This window comes from Ctenocephalides felis, unplaced genomic scaffold, assembly GCF_003426905.1.
Source record: "Ctenocephalides felis isolate EL2017-DRISC unplaced genomic scaffold, ASM342690v1 CF-g0.4_SCAFFOLD_01886, whole genome shotgun sequence".
Classification (NCBI taxonomy): Eukaryota; Metazoa; Arthropoda; class Insecta; order Siphonaptera; family Pulicidae; genus Ctenocephalides; species Ctenocephalides felis.
Window position 1 is genome coordinate 50,506,368 of NW_020538040.1, and position 17,508 is coordinate 50,523,875.

Here is a 17,508-nt window from a genome sequence, read left to right on the forward strand (position 1 = left end):
ATGTGGTAATGAAATATTTTATATACAATAATATCTTTATTTGAATACAAATCTTTCACTTTCATTCCATTATTAAATCAGGGTGAGTGAGGCATAAAGTCCAATCGTTTAAGCAAAAATTACCGTGGGTGGAATGCTTGGATTGGGTAAATGAACCTGCACCTTTAGCACCTGAACTTGCAATGCAAATAAAAGAACACGATGACAAAAGGTTTGTTCTTTTTAGGTTGCTAACTGCATGTATTTCCTTAATAAATGGTCAAATCTTAATTCTTCATCTAATGAACATCTTAAATAAGATATTTTTTTATAGCGTCTAAATAACATGACTTGTTTTAAAATTTTAATTAGGTATTTATAAAACATAAAAATCTTGATTGTTCATATAAATTTTAGGGAAAAACAGTTGAAAAATAATGCTAAACTAGCTAAATTACACCGAAGGACGATCCTGTTGTAAATGATTTTCACCGTGAAATGTTATTTTTCATCAGCAAGCCCAAGCAGCAGTTATAGATGGTATCTCAAGACTAAAGGAAACTTGGAGTTTATACCAAGAGGTTAGCATCTAAAGCCATATATTGTATTTTTATATCATAATATTTTTTTAATATTTTTTTTGACCAGAAGACTATTTTGCTGAAATGGCAAATCTGATGAGCATATGCAAAAAGTTCGTAAACATTTATTAGCAAACAAGAAGGTCAAGCTAAATCAGAAAGAATGAAACAATTACGTGAGCAGAGGAAACGTGGAAAACAATTACAAGTATGTAATTTGATATGTATAATTCAAAATAGTAGTGATTTTTTTAAATTTCTGAATAATTAATTTTTGAAAATTATTGGTTTACAAAAAGCTAGCAACATTGTACAATTATTTTTTATTTCAAACTATTTTAATTTTTAAGGTTCAAGCAAAAGTTCAAAGAGCCATGGATAAGAAGGAAATGTTAGATCAAGTTAAAAAATACCGCAAAGGGCACAAAAAGTAATTTGGATTTCTTAGATGGCAATAAAAATAAACCCAACATAAAAAATGTGAACCAAAGGTCTATGGCTAAAAGGAAAGCGAGGATGTAAGTTTGGCTTTGGTGGCAGAAAGAAGGATCAAAATTAAATACCAAAGAATCTGCTGCTGATGTTACTGCTTATAGGAGGACCTCCAAAACTTACTGGTAAGGTTCAAACTGAAAGGTTCTAAAAAACCTGTGCTAAAACGATTAGGAAAATCAAGACGCGCAAAAAGAGAAAAACAAACCCCAGGGGTAAAAACTGATTTATTTTTTTAAATCAGTAAATTTCTGCTTTCATATTGCAGAATTATATTTATTAAATAAGCTTGTTATGTTTTTATCATAAATAAAAGTTTTATATTTAAGGATATGTTGCTTGTAAACTTATTTTTAATTATTTGTAGTACATCTATATCAAGCATAATTTTAAAATTAAAATAATTTTAAAAACTTTTATACAAATGTGAAATATAGAAAATATTTGTGGTTATTAAATTTTAGGGTAAACATAAATTCGTTCTGTAAGTTCAAAGTGTGGTTCAGAAAAGCAATTCCACTAATGAGCAATTACTTATTAACATTTATGCAAAAAGCTTAATGTAGATAACATGATACAGAAGTTAAATTTTTTATATACATACGTTGCTCAGTAGAACTTATTTTATAATTTTTATAGAAAAGAACAAAAAAAAACTCACTAAACATTCACTGGGCAAATAATAAACTTAATAAAGAAAAGTAATTGTGAAAATCATAATCCATAGTTTTATAACAAATCTTATTTATTAATATTTGCTACAGGTGTAGGTATAACATTTTGTTTTTATTAGCATCCTTTAGGGTAATTAAGTATTAAATTTGACGTCATTTTTTCTCATACACTTATTCAACAAATCATTTCTTAGTAGCTTTCTTTCCTTTTTTTAAACGTTTCTTGTCGCGAATGCTCCGCTTACTCATCCAAGGAGGGTAATTTCCAAACTGATCCCTCATTGTGCGTTTATTATAAACCCTCACAACTTTATTAGTATCCATTTCCTCTACTTCTGTTTCCTTATTGTGCGTCTCAGCATTTGGGTTTTGTTAATTTCTTTCTTTTTGGATATCTGAGAATTTATAAGATAAAAAAAATATAGCGTCAAGTGATCATGAAATTCAAATTGAAATAAAATTATAATAACCAAAACTTTAGAAGAAAAGAAAAATAGGAGCGATAAATTAACAGATTGGTTAAAAAGTTATTAAAAACGACTTATCAATCCTGTCATTTAAGAAATCTGTCGAATTATATTATTTCCATACCTTGTCTTTAATGTTTGTTATAGTTACAATATCTGCAACAGGTTCCATTTGAACATCTGATGGGTTGCTGTTTTCAACTATTCCTAAAGTTTTCTTCAAGCGCTCAAGTTCTTTGACTTGATATCTTTCACGTTTCACTGCTCGGCATTTTCGTCGCCACTTACTTCTTAATGATTTAGCCATACTGCAGTAAAAGTCTAATTCGTATTTCAAAATTATCAAAGAAAAATCGTGTTATATAATCGAACCCAAAATCTTAGCTGTTAGTGGTAAACTTTGTCAAATCGTGTATTTACATTACGCCAAAAAGTGAAAATGGGACCGCGTGTATATAACCTTCATATTGAACTTCATTTATGACAGGGCATAGAAGGCACATGAGGATTTTCATAGATGATGATGGTAGACATTTGTCATTTTGCAAGCTTGCCAACAGTGTATGGAAGCGCGCGTATTGTAGTTAAAATTAAAATCGGTTGCTATTCAAAATTTGGTTATGAATGTTAAGTTCTGCCCATAAAAGAAGAATAAGATAAAATAATCGCGTAGTCTATTAAATAAATGATTGTATTAATTAACTTTCCGAAGAAGAGGATTATGTTTTCATCAAAAAATCCGATTCGCTAATATTGTTTTCTCGACGTTTCAAGCCATTCTAAATGAGACTAAATTTGGAAAAAGTATGTTCGCGTCTGTGTATGTGTGAACAGATTTTTTTGCCGTAAATTGACGTTTTCTCAAAAACGTCTGGATCTATTTCAACATTTTAAAAGCCATTCGATGTATCTCGATGACTAGCGTTTATCAATTTTGCGCAACGATTAGCCAAGCCGTTTCTTTGTAAATCGCAGAAAAGTGAAAAATTTTTCGTCGACGTTTTAGCCTGCAATTCTGAAACAATTTTGAAAATAAAAAACCGTTTGAAAGATATTGGTTGGGAAACGTGCTGATTAGTTTTTGGTAAAGATCGGCCGGGCCCGTTTTCTTGTAATAAAGTGTTAAAAAAAATCTCGACGATTTTTATGATTTTTTTATGGTAGATACGTAGATACCATAGTCTTGTATATTATACTAAATTATTACGGTCCTACGACAAGTCGTTTAATTTAAAAAAATCGTCAAAGTTTGCAAAAAATAGTATCGTTTTTTCAGCATTTGTCAAAATTAGATCTTTCATCGACGTTTGCTCAATAACGCCTGAACCGATTTCAGAAATTTAAAACCCATTTGATGTTTCTCAATGAGGACTATCGTTTGTCAGTTTTGTGCGATGATCTGCCAAGCTTTCTTTGTAATTTTTTAAAAAAAGTGTTAAACTTTTTGTCTACATTTAAGCTCATACTACCGAATAGATTTAAAAAAATCAAAAACTGTTCGAAAGATGTTAGTTGGTAATGATACTGATTAGTTTTGGGTGAAAATATACCAAGCCGTTTTCTTGTAATTAACTGTTGAAAAAAAAAATTAAGCCGATTTTTATGGAACTTGTTTTGGCGATATATATCATGGTCTTATAGAACTTACTGAAATATTACGGTCTTACGACAAATAGTTTAATTTTAAAAATGCATCAAAATTTGGGAAAATGAGTAATTATTTTGACATTTGTTAATATTAAAATTAGACGATTTACTTATTGTTATAACGATAGAGTTCTTGATAAGCGTACTAAACCATTAAATTTCTACGGAAACTGTTTGAATTATAAAAATTATATTGATTTGTGAAAATTTGCTTTTAGAAAATACTCCGTGTTCGTTCGTTTTCAATTATATGTAATAAATACTGGAATACTTTTAATAACTCACAAATTAATTTATTTTTTTATTGATTAAGTCAATTATTTACACATATCGGGAAGTTCATGTAACTTGCTTCAAGGCAAAATACCAATACCAACTAGTTTGTTTTGTATTTCGAGGCATAGTGAAAATGCTTATCTGATCATATAGGTTTTCTGTACCAATTTGTGAAAATAATATTAATGTTATTTACAGATGTACAATACATACAATTAATATTAATCGTATGCATAGTTAGTTTGTCAGAATCTTCTTTTTATTACTATTGATAACGAAATATTATGATTAACTACATATCCCTTTTTTATGCTTCTGACTTTTCTATATATTTATCAAACCTGTACGATAAGCATTTCTTTACCACCATTTAATACAGTGGTCGGGGGAACCGGGGTAAATTACCCCAAATGGGGTAAAAGTGAAATTTTTGGGGGTAAAAAGTATATATTTGCAAAGCACTAAATCAGCTTCAGTAAAACCTACTATCGGAAAGAATTTCTGCATTAGCAGAAAATGTGAAGGAATAAGTAGTTTTCGCACTAAAACAAGTTAAATATCTTGCTTGGTTTAAATCAGCTTCAGTAAAACCTACTACCGAAATGAATCTCTGCATTAGCAAAAACTGTGAAGTTTTTGCATTAAAACAAACTAAATATTTTGCTATTCAGCTTGAGACAACGGATTTCAGTAGTAATTCACAACTGGTATATGTTTGCTATAAAGGTGCGGATAATTTTGAAAAGAAATTGCTGTTTTGTTTTCTTCTCGAGTTCAGATGTCGTGAAATTGATATTTATAATAAGGTAAACGAATACTTCAAAGCGTAAAGATTAAAATGGGGAAATTGCAGTTTGGTGTCTTTGGATTAAGCTCCATCTATGATGGGTCATATTTATGGTTTTTCAGCTTTTGTAAGGGAAAATAATCCACACTCATCATGTTATCAAGATTATAAATTTTATCAAGGGACATGCACTAAATACGCGGCTATTTTGTGAATTATGTCAGGATGGTGAAGCTGAGACTTACCTTCTTTATTATACAGAAGTGAGGTGGCTCTATCGCGGAAATATTTTAAATTGAGTATGGACTCTTAAAAATGAAGCTGAAATCTCTATGGTTTCTCAAAAAAATGTTCTTGCTGAAAATTTTAAAAACTCTTCCTGAGTTGCATATCTCGCATATTTAGCAGACATGATTTTGAATTGAAGAAATTGTGCAACGCCAATTTGCACCGCCATACCTAAGAAAAAAATGGATGTGTGTTTGTGTGTGTTTTGTGTGTCCGCATTTTTTCGTTCACGTTTTCGAGCGCACCGATTTGAATGGTTCATTCAACATTCGGTTCCTATGGATAAGGAGATATGCTGACTAGTATTTGGCAAAGGCAGGTCCAGCCGTTACGGAGATACGGAGTAAATAGTGCAGAAAATAGAAATCGAATTTTTAAGAGAACGGAGTATCCCATATGAATGATCCAAAAAACATTCAATTTGTAATGATTGGGAGAAGTAGTGATTAGGTTTTGGCAAAGGCATGTCCAGCCATTTCGAAGATACAGAGCTAAATGTACAAAAATGGCAGTTTTTGAGAGAACTAAGCATCCGATTTGAATGATTAAAAAAACTTGCTGTTTGTGTTGACAAAACAATTACTTTTAGGAAAGAAAAATTTTTCAATTTTTTTTTCAAAAAATTGTTCTTTGTATATCGAAAATAATTCAGATTTTAATTTTAATTCTGGCTAAAGTTCTAAAGCTCACTTATATTCTTCGAATAAATAATTTTTTTAAATTTTGTAATTCAGCTTATATATATCTTATGAATATTATATACAGTGTTACAATATTTAGAATAATCTAATTGGAAACATTTAAAATTCTTCGAAAATTTCGTCACGGTGCGGATTAGTAGGATTTTCATGAAAAATATATTTATTCATAATGAATATAGTTTTTACTTATTGTTTCCTTCAAACCATTTATTTCAGCCTTTTTCGTAGTTCTGAAGTAACAAACAATGTTATGGCAGATTATACAGAAATATGTTGCAAACAGATTCCAATTATAGGCTCTTTTAGTTAATTTTTTTGTGAGGTAATGAGAAGTTGCACAAAAACATTTTGGGGTAACGGTTCCAAAAGTTCCCCGACCACTGATTTAATAGGTGAAGCGAAGACAAATTTTAAAATATTAAGTCTCAAAAACCTCAGTAATAAATAAGGATTTATAGATCAAATTTGCAGGTAAATAATTTTTGCTTTTGATTTTCGATTTTTTAGCGATTATCCTACAAAAAGTTGATAGATACGTAACATTTATGGATTTTTTTAACCAGTTACCTAGCTCTTTTGCCATCAATTTTTTTTACCGATTGTATTTTATATAATATTTGTTTATAACCATTCATTCATTCAGCAATTCTTTGTTAACAGTATCTTAATTTTTTTTTCTTTTTTTAGATACTGTTAACAAAAAATTGCTGAACGATGACACACAATCCGTGTCGAAACGTATATTATAAATAAATATTTGTATTTATTTGTTTTTTTATTTCGATGACTGGCTGAAAATCATGTAATACATACATATATATATATATATATATATATATATATATATATAATTATTCTCATCGGTTGAACCGCGCGCCCGAAAACGTGGCCGAAAAATGGTATTCATACATACATATACACACATCCATTATTTCGTAAGATATGCCAAAATGTTCAAAAACCTTCAAAACGTGAAGATATGCAAAAATTTTCGGTTTCGATTTTTGGACGATTTCAATAACTTACCGTACGGAAAGTTAATAAATTCATTTTTATTTAGATGAATAGTACTAATATTAACATTGTTGTTTATCAGTGAATAGTATTTTTCTGTCAATTTACTATGCATACAATTAAAAATACATCATTTATTCTTGTAAATAATATTTTATTCAGAAAAAGTCTTCATATTTAATACAATTTGTTATTTATAACGTTAGAACAATTTATAAAATTATATATATATATATATATATATATATATATATATATATAAACTCGTAAACTAGTAATATATAACTATTATTATATAACCTCTCTTTACAGGAACAACTGTTTATGACTACTCGAACTTAATTATATACATTAATAAGCGTATTATTTAATCTTTTTTGATATATTAAACATTGTTTTTGTATATTTTTAAAGTTTTCTAACAAATATTATTCGATATATTTTTTACAATTATTTGTAAAAGTATCTAGCCAAGTAATTTCTTCCGTAATATTGTCTGCTTTGCCTGCAAGAAACTAATGCATCGCCTTTGGTTCCTTCAGGACAAGTACAAACTCCTTTATGCTCACGAGACTCGCATATTGCTTCTACAAATGCAATGAAAAGTCAATTTGTATTGAATGTCACGTAAACTAATAAAGGAACTTATAGATAAATTATAGCGACACAATAATATTTTTATTTCATACGGTATAATATCATCATTAGTATAAAATTTTCCGAAATACTCGCATAAACTGCTAATATAATGAAAACAACTCACGTATTCCGCAAGGGTGTCCAATGCATGGATCGACACATTTATATTGAGAACACGCTAAATGGTTGGGGCATTCACTATCGCTAAAGCATTCGCCCTGAAACGAAATAAAAAATTTAATTTAACATTTGACTGAGTACAAATTCTCTTTTATTATCTGACTTACTCTGGTACACTTATGAAGAGCATTGCCAAAATATCCTTTAGGGCAAGTACAAACCGGGCGCTCATTACCTATGTTGTCGAAACCTGGTTTACACTCAGCATTTAAACCACAAGGATTAGGATCGCATAAATCACCTGTAAAATAAATTCAATTTTAAGACAAAAGACAAAATTTATTATGACTTACATATTAGTAACAATTATTATTTTTTATATTATGTAGTGGATACTCTTGGAATTATTTTAAGACATGTAAAACGTCGTTTTTTACAAGTTCAACGTATTTACGTTTTTCAAATACTCTGCATGCAATTAGAGGATTCCCGGTCATATGTTTTGGACAACTGCACACTGGCGTAGTTTGTCTTAACTCGCAATTGGCGTATGCCCCACATGCATTTTCACAGGGATTATGGCAAACACCTCCCATAACACACACTGGTTTATTATAAGGGCATTCTGAATTTGTATAACATTCCGGGCGACATTTATGATGTGGATCTCCTATGTAGTTCTGAAATAAGTAACCGTTGTGATTATAAGGATCTACGAAAAGTGAAGCGTTTTTGTTACTAATTTCAATTTCTGAAGTTTATTTTGAGACGAATTCCATTGTGTCAGTAATATCATACATTAATTCACAAATTTATGATGTCACAACGCCATAATTTAATCGTATTGAAAATACTTAATACCCATTTGGCAAAATCATAAAAGGAAATTGAAGGATGTGCTTTTTACTACCGTTGGACAATTACACACGGCTCTGTGATTCACAACATTACTGCAAATGGCATTTTCTCCACATTTTGAGCAGGCACTTGTACACTTGAAATTTTCACAAATTTGCGAAGAACTGCATTCAGAATCAGATTCGCACTCGTGATGACATCCAGTTAGAGGGCTACCCTATTTTACATTATAAAAATAAATTTTATAAAGAATCAAAATGAAAGAGACTATAGATTTTATTGTTGTTATGAATTGTAATGAAATTAAAAACTACCTTTGTGAAACCTGGCAGACAGGAACATGTTGGCACGTTATTTCTAACAGTGCATTTTGTATTGACTCCACAAGGACTCGGATGACATAATTCTTCTGCAATGATAATTAAACTAGTATGCCGTTGTATAGACTAGTTACACACACACACACACACACACACACACACACACATATATATATATATATATATATATTAGGGTGGTCCTTAATATGGACATTTTCGAATTTCCTTGCTCTCAAGGGCTCAAATGGTTCCAAATTGATAAAAAACAATTCTCTGAAAGTTTTAGCTTCTACATTTAGATAGTGCGCTCCTACTTTTAGTTATTTTCACTTTTAATTCAATCAAACTTCATATGGAAATAGCATGGAAAATTTTAGGTATAACTTAGCGACAAATGAGTTAAAAGTGAAAATTTGTGTCATTTTTTATTGAAAATTCGACGCTCTGCGGAATTTTTGAAAAATTTTCATGCTATTTCCATACAAAACTTTGAATTGCGTTCTATGTGAAAGACAATATCAAGAGCTAAAACTTTCAGAGAGTTGTTTTTTATCAATTTGGAACCATTTGAGCCCTTGGGAGTAAGGAAGTTCGAAAATGCCCATTATATATATATATATATAAATATATATGTATGTATATATGTAAGGACTGGGAAGAAGAAAAATGTAGATGATTGATGAGAAGAAAAAAATACAGGGAACAGAAAGCCGAAGTACAGAAGCAGGAAGCATGGAATCAGAAGTTTGAAATTGAAAATGCATGAAAACGTATAAAATCGTTAATAATGATAATAATAAACAAGGGAGGAATGAGAATAATTGATTTGTGGTGTTCTCACACTATGGACCTGCAGACAACCATTTACTGCATATATATATATATATATATATATATATATATATATATATATGCAGTAAGTGACTTGTAACGAATAACACTTAATGCTTAATTAGCATTAGGTTTCCATATTTTAAATTTTAAATTATAACACACTGATGATGAGACAAACCTAGTCTCGAAACGTTTGTGAAAATTATTATTTAATAAATTAGTGCAAACAAGAGTGTTGTTTGTTCATATTTCCAAATTAATATCTATTATCCACTCAGAATACATTTGTTATATTATATTTGAATTAAAGAAAAAAATATATATATAGCACGATTCGTTAGAAAAAGAATATTTGCTTTTACTTGATTTTATATTAAGGTTGTTTCATGGAACTTTCATTATCAAAGTTTTAATCGAGTTTTGTTGAATTTTGTTGCACTATGAAGCAACAAAAAGTTGCCATGCAAAATAGTATTTTAAGTTATTTGTGGCTTAAGTGCTAACTCAAGCCATTTATTGCTAACAATTTTTTGCGTAGAGTTTATTACGATGTAGTAATAAAATCGAGCAATATTTTAAACACTTTACGTGTAAGGATAGTTAGCATATAATAGGTTGCATAATGAAGGTACCTGATGAGATTTACCATGCGCAATACATTAGTTGTTCTCGCATCCTATATTTATCAACGTGTGCAAGTTTCTAAATTATTCATTCAATTAAACAAATAATATAAAATATATAATATAAAATCATACAATTGAAACAAAAACATTGATCGTAATAATTGAATTAAAGCAGTGATAACTGCATATATTCACCTCATTAGTTAGTTGCGGAAGCTACCAATAAGCGCTTCATAAGAAATGGTCACATTGCACTTTTAACATTTGGAATAACGCATTATTATTTAAATCATCTTTATTTATTGATCTAGCGATGATTTTTTAAAAGAAATGTACTGCTGTTTCTTGTTTTAGATATAAGCGTTACATTCTTTACATGTTAATATTGTTATTATAAATTTAGGAATGCCAAAGTATTTTGAATTTTAAAAACTTACTAAACGGGATCTGGTGTTTAATTTTTCTCCAAAATGAGGTTAATACAAAAAATTCAATTGTTTCATGGGTTTTATTTTTGGAACTATAATTTCTATCATTTCTATCTCTCAAACCAATTTAGATATTATTAGATTATATTGATCACAAAAAGCATACGATTCATGATATGAGTTGAAGCTTATAATTGCTCGGAATAATAAAACGAAACAAATATTTTATAGGTGAAGTGCCAATATATGAGTAGCAAATAGCTGGGTTATTATATCGCTATTTTTTAGTAAAAATTAGCAATTAATGTTAATTTATATTATATTAGCGGTGTTAATAATTCCTATTGTTATACATAAATGTAGCTTACTTATACTGAGAATGTTATATCTTCTATAAGAAATACCTCCGCCACTACTAAAACAATTTTTATTCAACCACATGCTCCTGTAACCTAAATAATGTTAATGAAAAGCAATAATTCATTAGCTGTTTTATTCAAGCGAACTATTAAATAATAGTTAATTGCGGTTTTATTATTAATTATTTACCAGGATTAAATACTCTACAATGTGTAAATGGATCTCCCGTGTAACCGGTAGGACAACTGCAAACCGGATTATGGCCCACCGTCTAAAATGTAAAAAAAAATATTTATTTAGTTATTTTCCGTTCATTTGAGTAAGAATGAGCCAAATTTGTAGATTTTACTTTTGGCCCAATAATTATAATCATCTCGAAATTGAATAATTTTCTTTTTGTCCTATAATTCGATAGATGCTTGAAAACTTTTCATTGTAAATTTATCACAACGGGGCAAAAATAGAAGACTTCTTACAATTATCGAGTGGAATAAGCGAAACAAACCGGCTTAATAAGATACATGTAAAGGCTTAGATAAGATACATGTAAAAGATGTTGAAGAAATAGTTAAAAAAACAGCGCTAGTCTTTCTGATAATAGTCTAAAGAAATTAACTGAGCAAAGAGAAAAAACAGAACAAAAATATTAATAGTAGTTGAAGAAGAGCAAATAGAAGTTTGAATGAAATTTGTAAATAGATTTTTGAACACTGTAACTGAAATTATGAACCAATTTTTTGAAAATGATTCAAATATGGAAGTAGTTTGAAAGCTAGTTAGGGTATTAATTGTAAACTATCCTAGATGCCCTTTTGATAAAAAATGCTAAAAATTGGAAACGCAAAATAGACTGAACAATCTGACTGAATTTGAATTTTATTTATTTTTATAAGTGTATTCGTATATACCATTTTTGTATAAAATAAATACAGTTATTAAATTTGAAACATAAACAATTTTATATTTATCGTCTCCGAACCCCAATAAATGTTAGCCCCGGTTAGCGTTGTTTACGCTCTACTTTGATGGCATTTAACCCCCGCGTTGTTACCAGTGGTGTTGTGCCAATATTTTTTCACTGGAACGCTAAAATTAAAAAACCGGTTCTCCTATTTGTTCCCGTTCGGTTGGAAAAGAAAAAAAACAAAAATCATTACAAAACCCATTCTGAGAATATATATGTATGTTTATTATAATAATAGAAATGTTTAATAAATTGGTAATAAAAATTTGTTAAATTATATTATATAATTACACGTACTTTGCAATTGGCATTTGTACCACAGGCATTGACACAAGGGTTAACACAACTATTGTCGATACAAGCTTGGTCTTGTCTGCATTCTTCACTTCCTGTAAATATCGTGCTTTAATTTAAATAATTTCCATTTGCTATTATATATATACATGTATATTTCGCCTTTTAAATACTTACACATAACATTGAATTGCTTATAAAGAGTTTAAGAGTACTGTAACTTACAGGACTCACAGACTGTAAGTTATTAATGTATGGCACTGAACAAAGTGCATATTAGAGACAGCATCACTTAATATATATATATTTTATTTTTACCTATGCATTCGTATCGAAAACACTGCCTCAAAGGATCTCCTTTATGATTTGGCAGGCATGAACAAACAGGTAACCCCTCATGGCTTCTAGTGCATTGCGCATTTACACCACAGGTGTGATAGGTACATCCACTAACTAGATATTGATAATGGGATTCTTGAGTATCTAAAATTCCACCTATTTAAAAAAATATATAATTTTAAATTTATTCAATATTAACATAAACTATTGTAATAAAGAACAAGATTTTTAAAATATGGTGCTTGAGGCGAATGGAGAAGATAAAGTGAAAGTGGACAGACAAGATAACAAATGAGAAGAGTAGGTAAAGAAACTCTACTGAGCACGATCCTGAAAAAAAAGAAAACTCGATCGGATTCTTTTTGCAAAAATAGCCTCTACTATACGACGTAGTCGAAAATAAAATAGAAGGATTAAAGGAATGGGATGAGCAAGAATGAAGATCATTGATGACTTACGCGAGGAGAAAAAATACAGGAAAGTGAAAGCCAAAGCGAAGAAGCAGGAAGCATGGAAGCATAAATTTATAAAAATACAAAAAAATACATAAAAAATGTGTTAGAGGAAAAAGTGGTAATGGTAATGATAGACGAGGAAAGGCGAGGAACCATTGCCCCTTTCTTTGGGTAGAGTGGCATTTATTAAAGAACGAATTAATATTCACATCATGATTTACGCGTCTGATTGTTACGTTTATGACTCTTGATAATACCAAATTCTGACATATATTTTAACATCTAAAATCAATTATCGTAATAAATATAAATTTATATTAATGAATTAACCAAGTTCCGTTTACATTTTTATTTATTGTATTGTTTTTTTAAGCAGTTATGTAAACCAACATGCAAATAATTGATTACTCTACATGGGCATACGTGGGTGTGTAAATCGCCTATTGTTGAATTAAATTGCAATCCAAACAATACATTATTTATGTATATGTATTGATACATTTACATACCAGTAGGAAATTTAAGAAAAAAATTTAACCTTGCATGATATAAATACACACATTTATATTATGTAGGTGTATTTGTATATATTGTGTTTTGTTTCTATAATTTTTTACATTGACCTTGCACTCGAAAGTACATCTTCGAATCGTGAATATCGATTTTTTTATTAAACTTGGTTGTGCGATCATTTTACACAAAACAATGTGTAAAGATCGTTAACAAAATACAGTAAAAAGAATGAATTTTGATTACATATTAGTAGAAACGCCCAGCTGCGAATTTACTAGAAATGAAGAAGATTGAAAAATTTCATAAACTACAGTCAAAAAAGCTTTAAAAACATAAATTTCTGGATAAAGCATAAAATTATAACCGTTATATTCTATCTGATTTATAAAATTCCTCTACACAAATAGTAATTACTGGTAAATTTGAACATTAATGCACGTTGCATTATGATATTTTATTTATTTCGATAAAAAATGAAAAAGAAAACAGAACAACTACTTTCTTGACATTAATTCGTTCCAGAATAATACATAATAATAATAATCTTTATTTTTAATTTGTGTAAGAGATCAAAGACATCATTGATAAAAGGCTACAGCACATCAATGCTGATGTATGTAAACAATGTAATTAAAATAAGTGGTATGCTATATTATGTAGACAGACGGTGTGGGTGGATATATATATATATATATATATATATATATATATATATTTGCATCTCACCTTGAACTAGTCTTAAACATATGAGCGAGGTCAGCGCAGCAAAGAACATCTGGAACAAAAAATTATATTCTTGTAAAACACCATATTTAAATAATCTTATAGTCTTTCTTTATTAGGTAAATTCCACACATTAGTTACTTGATGAAATGGATATCGCAGAAATTAGTAACTTATTTTATCATTTGTTAAGTTTGGGATCAGAAATTGGTTGCTCATTGTCTTGCAAATGCAAATACCATGTCTAATTTGTTTTTGCAAACCTTTTGCAAAAAATCTATGTTTTCAATCAATGGAAAGCTGTTATATATAACTTTACTATATATATATACATATATATATATATATATATATATATATATACATATATATATATATATATATATATATATATATATATATATATATATATATAGTATATAATTATATGTACATATTGATATAATAGACTAATTTCACAAAAAACATGATATTTGCATATTAATATATTATATAGAATGAATAGCAGTATTTAATGTTTGTTCATACTTGATCAACCAATAATTTTAACAAAAATTGCGTGCTTGTAGCGAATTTGTAAAATATTGTTTCACAAAAATTTCTATTCAATGCATGTTGCTCAAGTTTAAATACTTTACGCGCGACAGTTAAATTATAATGTTATTAACAAATTAATATTTTAAAAATTGAACAGATCATTCGGTTATTTGTTTTGCGAATAATATGCTATTAGACAAACCTTACAGAAAAACCTTTTATAAAATGAATAGTAAAATTATTTGATTTGCTTCATAAAGTGCTGCAGTTGCCAATTGGTTACTGCCTAATAAGTAAAATATTACATCTATAAATCTAAAATATAATACGTTCAATGAAATTTGTCGCCTAAAAAAAATAAAGTTGTAACTTGTTTACAAATTCATTAAGTTAAAACTGGATCAAAAATATCAGAGCAGAAATATAAGGTTGTCAAATATCTCCCTTCCGCCTTTTTGTATTATAAACCAAGTGCAAAAAAGCGGAAGGGAGATATTTGACAACCTAATATTTATTTTTTTTATGTAAAATATAATTTCGACGATGCAAGCATAAACGATGTAACATGTATTTTTTTGTTGTATTTTGTATTATCTACTATAATAATAAATTGATTTCTATTCTTCTTCTTGACAATATAGATAAGGTTGCCAAATTCGTACCCCTAAGGAAATAGTACTATTTTTAAGAAAATTAAATAAAAAAACTTCAAAGCGTTATTAAATCTTTAGTTAGTTGCCTTATTATTAACTGTTATTGAAATTTTATGAAAATAGGTATTTTTACGTTTTTTTAAAAAAAAAAAAACGCTTTCTTTCATTTCGGCGCCTACTCGCCTTAGTCGTACCTCTTATAGTTACAATCATACCTACTATTTAAAAAGTAAATAAAATTCAACTCGATCAACTTTATTAAAAAAACTCATAAAATAAAATAATAATCTTGAAAAATAACGAATATTCTTATAAAATTATTAAATCTTTGGGTGCTAAGAATAAAGATGATAGAACTGTTTATGAAGAAGTTATACACCCACTTTCAAAATTTGAGCAAAAACTTTAGAATATCATATTAAAAAAAAAACATAAAACGGTTTCCATTAAACCAGTACTACTAACGATTTAAACAACATGGGCCTTGAAGTTTGAAACAATAAATATAAATAAATATTAGAAACGAAAATAAATCAGAATCATATTATTGCTATAAAAAGCATATAAACTGATTAGTAGAGACTTCAATACAAAAAACTCAATATTTAATAATTTTTGTATTACAAAGTCGGAAAGCTATTCAATTGTAAACGTTTGCTTCTTGATTTAAAATAGTGCTATTTAACAGTGCCTTATGATGTATTTTATAATTATCAGACCAAATATTATCAGGGTACCACTTGAGCAAGCTTATACTATATAATATATAGTAAAATTGTTGTGTTTTAAATATTATAGGGCCATTAAAACTTAATAAACCGTGCAGCCAGTGACAAATATAGTTGGTGATATTTCGTATAGTGATTAAATTCAAACATTTTATTTAAATCAGGTTTGATAAATACTCTTTATTATAAACGCAGTCGTTTTATTAAAAACTTATTGGTTATATTATATAATATAAATTTTGCTAAAAAGACACACATATACAAAACTATTTTCTTTTCTTCTTACTAAAATTTAATGTCATAAAATTGTATAAGGCATATTATAAAATTTAATGAGTGCATATTTTCAATATATTCTTTTATTGAATTGTTTGCAAATTTTGCACTCTTTATTGCTTTTTAATGCTTTTAGTAATTTTTTAAAAATTTACTTTTATCAATATCATATTAAGTTATTAATTTGCTAAAATTAATATATGATCACATACCGCGTCCAACGTTGTCTTTTGATCACTATCAACACAAATTACTTCTAAACAAATAATAAAATGATCGGTTAAATATTTGTATTGTATCGTGAGCGGTCGTTTCAAGACTGTGACAAGTGCACTTTTTGGGAAATTACTTATAGATTAGAACATGTTAGGTACACCCACATTTTATTTTTTTCAATGACGTAATTTATTATTATATACTTAAATAATCGTTTTAATTTGCTTAGAAACCTCGCTAAAAATGTAATACCTTAATGTGTATTTTAATAGCTTGACTTTTAGAATATTTCAATTTGTTGTTAATTCAGAATATTTTAAGAATAATTGAAAACATAATAGCCATAAATAAATCTGCAAAATGTTTTATAAAATAAAAATTGTGATGAGGAATGTTAAATCAGCTGGAAATATTTTTAACTCCCGTAGAATAAGTTATAGTAATCGTTCAAAAATAGACAATGATAATTTTTGCATATCTTCACGTTTTGAAGGTTTCTGAACATTTTGGCATACCTTAAAAATGGATGCGTGTGTATGTATGGATACAATTTTTCGATTATAATTTTGGACACACGAATTAACCGATTTGAATAATTCAAAAAAACATTTAATTCCAACTGATTGGGAGATATACGATATACTTATTAGTTTTTGGCAAGGCGGGTTCGGCGGTTTCAGTGGATACGGAGCAAAAAGTGCACAAAATATAAATTAAGT

The 17,508-nt window shown here is 28.5% G+C and overlaps 2 protein-coding genes and 1 pseudogene across 2 annotated transcripts; 1 reads left to right on the plus strand and 2 right to left on the minus strand.

Annotated features, from left to right (window-relative positions):
• LOC113375049 overlaps positions 1-1,181 on the plus strand; it is a 2,456-nt pseudogene extending 1,275 nt beyond the window's left edge.
• A 744-nt stretch (positions 1,182-1,925) lies between these two features.
• On the minus strand, positions 1,926-2,639 carry LOC113378181 (protein LLP homolog). The gene is made up of 2 exons (XM_026618711.1): positions 2,318-2,639; positions 1,926-2,121 (listed from the first exon to the last, which is right to left on the minus strand). The coding sequence occupies exons 1-2, from the start codon at positions 2,498-2,500 to the stop codon at positions 2,056-2,058; spliced, it is 249 nt and encodes an 82-aa protein (XP_026474496.1). The 5' UTR covers positions 2,501-2,639; the 3' UTR covers positions 1,926-2,055.
• Positions 2,640-7,356: 4,717 nt separating this feature from the next.
• On the minus strand, positions 7,357-16,880 carry LOC113375050 (neurogenic locus notch homolog protein 1-like). The gene is made up of 11 exons (XM_026615002.1): positions 16,786-16,880; positions 14,383-14,431; positions 12,668-12,844; positions 12,353-12,444; positions 11,281-11,362; positions 8,838-8,932; positions 8,576-8,740; positions 8,120-8,345; positions 7,833-7,966; positions 7,670-7,763; positions 7,357-7,493 (listed from the first exon to the last, which is right to left on the minus strand). The coding sequence occupies exons 2-11, from the start codon at positions 14,429-14,431 to the stop codon at positions 7,357-7,359; spliced, it is 1,251 nt and encodes a 416-aa protein (XP_026470787.1). The 5' UTR covers positions 16,786-16,880.
• Positions 16,881-17,508: the final 628 nt, after the last annotated feature.